Genomic DNA, 10,000 nt, shown 5'->3' with positions numbered 1-10,000 from the left:
ATCCCTACACTAAAGTTCGACCTGAGGGAGAGGAAATTCATATCTGAATCTCTTCATGATAAATACATGAATGGATTTCATAACATCTATAATGATGAGGTTGAGGATGATGATGATAATGATTTTGGTAATGGTAAACATTATCGTTATTACTATCATGGTCGTTATTACCATCAACATTATTATTTTCCTTAAAACGATGATGATAATAATAATTATTATAATGATGATGATAGTAATTGTCTTCATTATCATTATTTTCTTTATCATTATCCTTATTATTGTCATTATTGTAATTGCTATAATGATGGCAATACTAATGAAAGAGACAACAATGATAACAGCAATATCAAAATTACAACAATAATAATACGTATAAAGATAAAGTTTTTCATTTAAAAAAACACTAATCCCATTTGTAAGGATAAAACTTGTATTTAACACATTTGTATTTGTACTATACTTCATATTAAAGTAAGATCACCTACTCAGAACTGAAGTGCTGGATAACATTCACTATGTCACTGTCGTGTGTAGAGTTGTGACCTTCTTCAGCATCCTTGCATCCACATGATCTTTGATCCACATAGCTCTGGTAAATCTAATGAAAATGGACAAAGAAATCTAATGAAAATCTAATGAAATCTAGAAAGAACTTATCAGAAAAATCGCTGTAATATTACCATTGGAACAGAGACGATAGTAATAATGTTGGTGGTTGTGGTTGGTGGTGATAAAGATAATGATCATAATAAAAAAAAAAAAAACATAATCAATAATGCGGTTATTATCGCATTTGCAAATACAGCAATCACCTATTTTCAATATAATCACATTATCGCATTCCTATTAATCAATATCATCATAACTACCACTAATAAACTTATACCTGGACAATAGGGCTGGCGGGTTCGTTAAGGAAGGTCCTCATAAAAGCAATATAGACAATGGAATCCCCGACTGCAATCGGGGGCAGGACCACCAGCAGGCCGTGGCCGATGTGGACGTCACTCGGGTACTCCTGATACAAGAGTACGACAAGCATGAGATATGTTTGTGTGTGTGTGTGTGTGTGTGTGTGTGTGTGTGTGTGTGTGTGTGTGTGTGTGTGTGTGTGTGTGTGTGTGTGTGTGTGTGTGTGTGTGCATATATACGCTTTTTCAAATTACATATAGCCATGATAGGAATTACCTCTTCATCTAGCCATACAACGTCGTGTTCGTCCATATAGTACCAAGAGGAGTTGCTGTCGCTAGAGTTCTGGGAGTAGACGGTCTCTAGAACGCAATGGCTGCGCTCGCCCTCATACAACCTACATATTAAACGGAAACGTAAGCAACGAAATGTAAACGTGGAATGAAAATGCCAAATCATTTGTAAAGATACAGTATATAAAAAGTAACTAGAGCGATGTTTGAAAGTGAACTAGAATACGCATATTTCTTTTTTCTTCTTCTATTTTTGTGGCAGTAAAATGCCCACTGTACTGATGTGGATAGAATCGAATCTTACTTATGCAGCGTTTCATTAAGATCGTCCATATCAACGTTGTTTTCAATAACGACCGTCTGTAAAGAAATAATAGTTATATGAAACAGTTACCGCCAATTAAAAAAACGTTTTCTTTGTTTACACTAAAAGTTCAAAAATAAAGAAAACGGTAAGGGATAACTAAAAAATTAATGAAATTATCGTTTTATGATTAATTCATCTATCTAAAAATAAACTTTTGAAAAATTTAAACTTCTCATCAAATAAAAACACAGAAAATGTTTGGAAATATCCCTTGCTCCCGTTTCTTTTTTGCGAAATGAAGCAGTAGATAAACAGAACGCACGAGAGAAATGGTAGTCTCACTTGGTTAAATTCTGCTGTCTGGTTGTCACAGTCTTCGCTTTCAGAGACTTGAAGTACTTGCAAGATATTTCCCTCCTCGTCTTCTTTGTAGGGTGGAGCTGGAGGTGTTGTGCTTGCAACTGTAGTTTCAGGAGATGTGGAAGTAACTGTGGATTCGGGAGTTGTAGAACTAACTTCAGGAGTTGTGAAAGATGTTGTAGTTTGAGGAGTTGTGGAAGGTGTTATAGTTTCAGGAGTTGTGAGAGAAGTCGTAGTTTCAGGAGTTGTGAAAGATGTCGTAGTTTCAGGAGTTGTGAAAGATGTCGTAGTTTCAGGAGTTGTGGAAGTGGTTTCGTGAGTTGTAGAACTAATTTCAGGAGTTGTGGAAGATGTAGTCTCAGGAGGTGAAGACAGTGTTGTTGTTTCAGAAGTTGTGACTTCAGTTGTTGATTCATATGTACTTTCTGACGTGGACGATGATGAACCAATAACTGTAGAAGAAGCTGTTGTAGCTTCAATGGTTGTTGATACATCTGTTGTCGTTTCCTGTTGAAAGACAAAAAGCGACATGATATTACAGAAAGGACACATCTCTGTCACATACGTATTTCCCAAATGTAATCAGACTATTCGTTTCGTAGGAATTGGCATAGAGAAAACCAAATATTGAGAGCAACTACACGGATGTATATCACTCTCCTACATACACAGTCTTCTCCCTCGATCTCGTTTTCAATCGTTAGCGACACGTAACGACGTTGATGCTCGGGTACGGCCACCAACATCGTGATGTAGTCCGTCATTGATGTGAAATCCATATCTCCAACACTGTAGTTTGAGCTAGCAACAGGGAGGAGTGATAGTTATGGCACGTAAGTGAGTTATTTAGGTGTATGATACATTAACATAATGATTATACGTGCATATTCGACATAATCTGCAAGATGAAGGATTCTGACAACTAATATTTCAATTGATAAAGCTTTTGTCGAAATATTGAACAACGTAAGCCGGTTTTGATTTTTTTTTCTCTCTCCCATTTTAATATGATTACAAAGAATGGAACTTACATGGAAGTGAACCGCTGGATCACCTCGACTGCATGATTATGACTGGTAGTGTTTTCACCGTTGTCACCTTCACAACCACATGCACTCTCATCCTCAAAAGTTTGGTAAATCTGAAAGAAGGTTGGTATATATTATGCTAATGGTCTATCTCTAAATGAATCTATCTGTCTATCTGTCTGTCGATTTATCTATCTTCCTATCTATCTATCTAGCCATGTATATACACATATATATTTGTGTGTGTGTGTGTGTGTGTGTTTGTGCGTGTGTGTGTGTGTGTGTGTGTGTGTGTGTGTGTGTGTGTGTGTGTGTGTGTGTGTGTTTGTATACCTGGGTGTGCGTGTATGTCTGGGTGTGCGTGTATGTCTGCGTGTACATGTGTGTGCGCACATTCACATACAAAGCAAATACGGAAATAATACCTGTACGATGGGACTGGCGGGCTCGTCAACGAAGGCCCTCAAAAGCACAATATACACCACAGAATCCTCGGTTGTGATCACAGGCAGGACCACCACAAGGCCGTGTCCGACGTGGACATCACTCTCATATTCCTGCTGAATAGTTTGATATCACGACTTTTAAGATATATCTTTTATTTCCCTTTTTGCTTTTGCGATATACTACATTTTGAAGTCCTATACTCTATCGTCACTGATTGCTTATCTATGTTATACATGCATAATTGGCTTTTGTGTTATCTTTATTACCTCGTCTTATTACAATGCATTATGTTGTTTATTTTTCATGATATTATGATTTCTTGACATTTCTCTTATTGCAAATAAAATCAACAGTCTCAATCTCACTAATCACGGCATTAACTAGATACATCGACTCATTATCATAAGTAACTATTATTAAATTCCATTAAGGAATGTTATAGTAAATGAATACCTCTTTCTCCATCCAGAGAATTTCATGCTCATCCATATAATACCAAGAGGAATTATCAGAACTGGAGGCGTTTTGGGAATAAATCGTCTCAATAATACAATGGCCTTTCTCGCCTTCTTCTAATCTGTGTGATAGAAAAAGGAAAAACATGTGAAAGAAAGTGTGTGCGTGTGTGTGTGTGCAGGAAGGCACTGAAAGTTCAGTATGTACTTTCTCTCTCTCTCTCTCTCTCTCTATCTATCTATCTATCTATATATATACATATATATACATATATACATATATATATGTATATATATACATATATATACATATATATATATATATGTATGCATGTATATATATGTATATATAAATATGCATATATATATAAATATGTATATATATGTATATATATATATTATATATATATATATATATTATATATGTATATATATATGTATAAATATATATATTTGTGTATATATATATATATAATATATATATATATATATATATATATATATATTATATATATATATATATATATATATATATATACATATATATACATATATATATATATATATATATATATATATTATATATATGTGTGTGTGTGTGTGTGTGTGTGTGTGTGTGTGTATGCATATATGTATGTATATATGTATATATATGTATGTATATATATATATATATATATATATATATATATATATATATATATATATATACAGTATATATATGATACAACGATTTCATCTGATTTAATGTGAGTTCAATAAAAGGTGCATACACAGAAACTGAATACAAAACATTAAATTTCACATGTACCTGTGCAAGGCGTCCTTCAAATCATCCTTGTCAAATTCATTCTCAATAACGACGCTCTGAAAATAAACATATGTTACGTATTGCTGTGACCTAATTCTAAGTCAACTAGCACATCAAAGGCACACATAAACACACGTACATGTAGATACACCGAAAAACAGATAGAGAACAGGTAAACAAACAAACAAACAAAAAAAGCGACTGATATAAATTCAAACAGATCGATGGAAGTGTAGAAATAGATTTTTGAATAATTACATGATAAATATATATACATATATATATATATATATATATATATATATATATATATATATATATATATTCATCTGAATGGAAATAAAAGGTCTGACCTGCACGTAAGTAGACGAGCTATTATCACAATCTTCCGTTTCACTATTTTGGGATACTTGGATGATAGCCTCATCCTCTATTTCATCGGGTGGAAGGGTTATATCTGGGGTAGTGCTTGGGGTTGTGGGGGTTGTTGTAGTCGGGATTTCAGAAGCTGTTGCTGTTATCTCAGTTGTGGTTGTTATGTCAGGGGTTGCAGTGGTTTCAGGAGTTGTAGTTATTTCAGGGGTTGTTGTAGTTATTTCGGGAGTTGCAGTAGTTATTTCAGGGCTTGTTGTAGTTATTTCGGGAGTTGTAGTAGTTATCTCAGGGGTTGTTGTAGTAATTTCTGGAGTTATAGTTATCTCAGGAGTTGTAGTTATATCATAAGTCGTTGTTGTAATCTCTGTTGTAGATGTTGCCGTAGTAATATCAGTTGTGGAAGGTTCCGTAGTTGTAGCACCCTCAGCGGTTGTGGAAATAATTTCAGTTGTAGAAGTAGGCTCTGTGGTTGTTTCCTGTCAATAAGAATACGACAGAGCAATGAAGGGGCGTTGACCTTTGCATCATTTGCTTTTTCTGCCAGATGTGTTTAAAGATCTGACACAGCGTTGCTATAAAGGGTAACAATATTACAAATCTATCCATCTACTTACGCAATCTTCTCCTTCAATGTCATTCATTATGATGATTGTTTCTACATGACGCTCATATTCTGGTACAGCCGCCAACATGTTTATGTAGCCCGTCATAGAAGAGAAATCCATTTCCTCTGTACTGCGGTTAGACCTGGGATGAATTATTTAATCGAAATGAGATGTTGAATGTGGTATTTTCATGCTTCGTGGAAAAGAAAGATATCGCAACAAGCCTTGTGGTGCTGCATATTGAAATGAAACACCTATTGTAGGCGTTGTAGGAATGTATTTTATGTTAGTCATATCAACGAAGAATGAATCAAAGTTCTCCTACTTGATGCTAATGTCTTGAATCACTTGGCTTGGTACATCCATTTCGTGTTCAAGAGTCGTGTTGTGGTCTGCACTGTCGCATCCACATGAGTTTTGATTTATATAGCTTTGGTGAATCTACAAATCAAGACAAATCAAAATATTAATAATTAAGAAAATACCCCAAAAAGTCGATATCCAAATTCCCTTCTTGGTTCTGAAAACAGCAACACTAGTACTATTTTACGGTATACAACATAAACCCGAATAAAATCAAGGTAAATACCTGTATAATAGGGCTGGCAGGCTCGTCGACAAAAGTACGGATAAGGACAATATAGTGAATGCCTCCTTCTTTCGCGAGCACAGGCAGAATAACCACCAAGCCATGGCCAATGTGAACGTCACTCTCGTATTCCTCCTGGATATAGTTAGGATGATGTTACAAGAGCATGTTTTAGGGCTTGGGTCTATTCTAATCGTCTTAGGCTTACGTTAAATGTAAAACTGCTTAATTGAATGAAAGTTTATACTTGGGTGAAATGATAAAATAGAAGTAAGATTGAACATGGTCTATTGAGTCTTCTGCATCAATAAAGACACCAACGTACTCGACATTAACCGTCTGGAAGGATATAATATATCAATGTATCTAGGAATATAATCAGAAGTATATTATACAGCGTGATCTAGCGAGTACCAGGTACTAAGCATATAATAAGTATCCGTTACATTGTGTCATTCTTTTCTTTAATATATTTATTCTAATCAATCCTATCTGTGAGCGAGTTTCCAGAATCCTTGCTGGTAATCAATTTATTACTTTTTTTTATCATTCCACTCATAATCTATCTTCTATTTTTATCAGCATTGTTACAGCAAACATATATTTACCTCGGCAGCCATCTCTACAATGCTGTGGTCATTCATGTAATACCAAGTTGTCTCATTAGAACTGGTACTGGAGTTCTGGGATAGGATTGTTTCCAATACGGAGTGGCCCAGCTCACCCTGTTGTAATCTGTTGTATAAGAGGGATAACTCAGTTTTATGTAATTCAACAACCTCAGAGAAGGAAAAGTACGACATGAATGATAATTCACAGCATAGATGTTGAGGCCATGGAGATTATGCAATACTACAGTTCGTTACAAAATTCGTAAAATCAAAATCATCCGTTACCTATGCAGTGCTTCGTAGAATTCATCCACGCTGTACTCATTTTCAATGACGATAGTCTGAAATATAATAACAATAAATAACCAAATAATAATATTCCCATATCAAATGCAGAATGCAACCAATCACTCAAAAGAAACAAACATCATGTGGCTCTAACCTGACTGAATTCATCTGTGTTATTGTCGCAATCCTCCTCATCAACAACCTGGAGAAATTGGAGAATACTTCCGTCCTCTTCTTGTGGATAGTCTATATCTTCCTCATCAGTTGGTGTTGTGTCTGTGACAAGCGTTGTAGTTGTGTCAGGAGCTACGGTTGTTGTAACTGTGTCTCCAGTTGTGACGGGTGATGTAGCTGTGTCAATGATTGAGGGAGTTATTGTTGTTGTTACGTCAGAAGTTGTTGTTGTTTCAGGAACAGTGGAACTTTCAAGAGTGCTGAATCCTGTGGTCGACTCAGCGGTTGTAGTATCCTCTGCTGTGGTTGACATTTCTGTCGTACTTGTAGCAAAATCTGTCGTACTTGTAGCAATTTCTGTTGTGCTTGTTGTCGGTTCGGTCGTTGTAGTTGTCTGAAAATATATTTGTTTTCTTTTTCTTCAATACCTTGAAATCGTTTTAATTTTTGCATAGAAATATTATGTGCACGAAAAGAAAAATCATTCAAATTCAACATGTCAATAGACTTCTATTAATTCAAAAGCAAGAGGGAATAGATACACTCCACACTTGAAATCTACGTCCAAAATTGTATTCTCCTCCCAAAGGGATAAGGAGTAAAGATGAGTAATTCTATAATGCAGAATCAATGTAATTTCTTCGAAGTCACAAATATATTAAGTCTAGCCTCAAGAGCCCAGACTACACTAGTTGCCATTTTCACAAACGCGAAGCAAGACGGAGAATCATTAGAAACATGACATCAGATCCAAGATTAACGTCAGAAGAGAGTGACTTACGGGACAGTTCGATGTACAGTTTTGCTCAACGACCATATCCTGGTCTATCCTGACTCTTACGGATCTCTTGTCGATTTTTGTGCCAAGGAGGAGATCCGTGTAAGAATAGGCAGTGCGATTTTCATGGTCAATTGAGTCTTCTGCATCGATAAAGTCACCAACGTACTCGACATTAACCGTCTGGAAAGATATGATTTATCAATGTATCTAGAAATGAATACTGAAGTCCGAAAATTAGTAAAATTAGTGGTCTTCGTAAATGAAACAAAATCTTAGAAGGCGGGCTTAAGGCATGTGAAATATACTTTAAACACGGTTATATCTCTTTGCTGCATATATATATATATACATATATATATATATATATATATATATATATATATATATATATAATATGTATGTATATGAATGTATACACACATATATATGCATATACATACATATATATATATATATATATATATATATATATATATATATATATATATATATATATATTATATATATATATATATTATAGATATAATATATATATATGTATATTATAATATATATATATTATATATATATATATATATATATATATATATATATATATATATATATATATATATATATATATATATATCGTTTATTGGTTAACCTTACCTGACTGTTTGTGCTGTTTCTATTATGGTTACAGTCTTCTTCTTCGTCACGGTATACCTGCGTGTGATAGATAGTATATGATAACAGAAACAACTATAAGTAGTGAAAAAGATTAATCTAGTGAAGCTAACCTTTTCTGCTTTATTTTGTGATCTGAATGAGTGCAGAGGCTGTGGGGGTGGATTTACATTATGATACTGAGTATTATCAAGGCCATGCTGATTAGGATTTCTTGAAAATTAACTATTTTTATGGAATGTTTCTGTAATCTATATCTAAACACATAAAGAACAAAAATAAATTTGATGATTTTAGACAAACCTCTAAGTCAGAAATTAGAGCAAAGAGTAACATTTTGTGGGGAAAGCACATATACAATCATTACAATATATGCTACTCTTGTATTCACCTCTTAACCATAGCCTTCACATGATAAAGCCTGGTGCTCTTTCCCTAAAAAAAAAGTATTTACTTACTAGGCCTATCTTTTGATGCGGAAATGGAATTTTAAGGATTAACTCCGTCATTCTTACCTCTTGGTTAACTTGAAGAATGGGTGCACTTTCTTCCGGCAAACTCACTATGAGAGCAGGGACATGTCCTCGGTATGACGCGGTGAGACAAGGGGACCCGATTATCATGAACCCTATGCTTTGGAATATATCTGGAAAGAGAGGAGGTTTGATATACCCCCTTGATTATGCGGGAGAGTGTCTTTATGTGATGATGTGCTAGAATATGTTTGTGTGTATGTGTGTGTGTCTATGTCTATGTGCGTGTGCGTGTGTGTGTGTGTGTGTGTGTGTGTGTGTTTGTGTGTGTGTGTGTGTGCGTGTGAGTGTTGTCTATGTCTATGTGTGTGTATGTATATGTGTGTGTGTGTGTCTGTGTCTATATGTGTGTGTATGTGTGTGTGTGTGTGTGTGTACGTAATTCCAAGTATCATAAACATCATGCATGTTACAGACACCTGGGAGAAACAGAGCACCATAAGTTTCGTGCGTCCGTGTCAACTCACCTTCAGGAACGGAGCCATTGAGAGCCGCCACGAGCCTACCCGTGGAGTCGATATAGTATGGAAAGTAGGTTGTGTTATCTCTCACTCGTAGTAGACGGGAGAGCTGATACTATGAAAAATAATGTGATTGCATGTTAGTCTCACTTGGAGATCTTTGCAGCTTTGCTATTTGAAAAATTATGATAGGAATGATAATAATGATGATAATAAAAGTAATGATGATAATAATAATAATATCAATAATGATGATAATGCTGATGTTGATGATTATAAAAATAATGATAATGATAGCAAA

General features: G+C 34.8%; 1 protein-coding gene across 1 annotated transcript in view; it reads right to left on the bottom strand.

Moving 5' to 3' along the window:
* The window catches only part of LOC122246615 (uncharacterized), an 85,585-nt gene that overhangs the window by 46,385 nt on the left and 29,200 nt on the right, over positions 1–10,000 (bottom strand). The window contains exons 4-25 of the mRNA XM_086538195.1: positions 9,706–9,814; positions 9,221–9,351; positions 8,688–8,744; positions 8,040–8,219; positions 7,239–7,652; positions 7,082–7,137; positions 6,794–6,920; positions 6,186–6,320; positions 5,922–6,037; positions 5,606–5,738; positions 4,970–5,467; positions 4,617–4,672; positions 3,804–3,927; positions 3,329–3,463; positions 2,907–3,016; positions 2,544–2,676; positions 1,858–2,382; positions 1,513–1,568; positions 1,192–1,312; positions 890–1,021; positions 489–601; positions 1–21 (exon numbers count right to left, since the gene is read on the bottom strand). The exon at positions 1–21 is cut by the window's left edge and continues 112 nt beyond it. Of these exons, the coding sequence (XP_086394321.1) occupies positions 1–21; positions 489–601; positions 890–1,021; positions 1,192–1,312; positions 1,513–1,568; positions 1,858–2,382; positions 2,544–2,676; positions 2,907–3,016; positions 3,329–3,463; positions 3,804–3,927; positions 4,617–4,672; positions 4,970–5,467; positions 5,606–5,738; positions 5,922–6,037; positions 6,186–6,320; positions 6,794–6,920; positions 7,082–7,137; positions 7,239–7,652; positions 8,040–8,219; positions 8,688–8,744; positions 9,221–9,351; positions 9,706–9,814 (3,482 nt within the window). The remainder of the gene's footprint in view (positions 22–488; positions 602–889; positions 1,022–1,191; positions 1,313–1,512; positions 1,569–1,857; positions 2,383–2,543; positions 2,677–2,906; positions 3,017–3,328; positions 3,464–3,803; positions 3,928–4,616; positions 4,673–4,969; positions 5,468–5,605; positions 5,739–5,921; positions 6,038–6,185; positions 6,321–6,793; positions 6,921–7,081; positions 7,138–7,238; positions 7,653–8,039; positions 8,220–8,687; positions 8,745–9,220; positions 9,352–9,705; positions 9,815–10,000) is intronic.

Source organism: Penaeus japonicus, unplaced genomic scaffold (genome assembly GCF_977035675.1).
Source record: "Penaeus japonicus unplaced genomic scaffold, GWHDUDI00000001_assembly GWHDUDI00000007, whole genome shotgun sequence".
NCBI classification, from domain to species: domain Eukaryota; kingdom Metazoa; phylum Arthropoda; class Malacostraca; order Decapoda; family Penaeidae; genus Penaeus; species Penaeus japonicus.
This window is presented reverse-complemented; position numbering and strand designations above follow the sequence as displayed.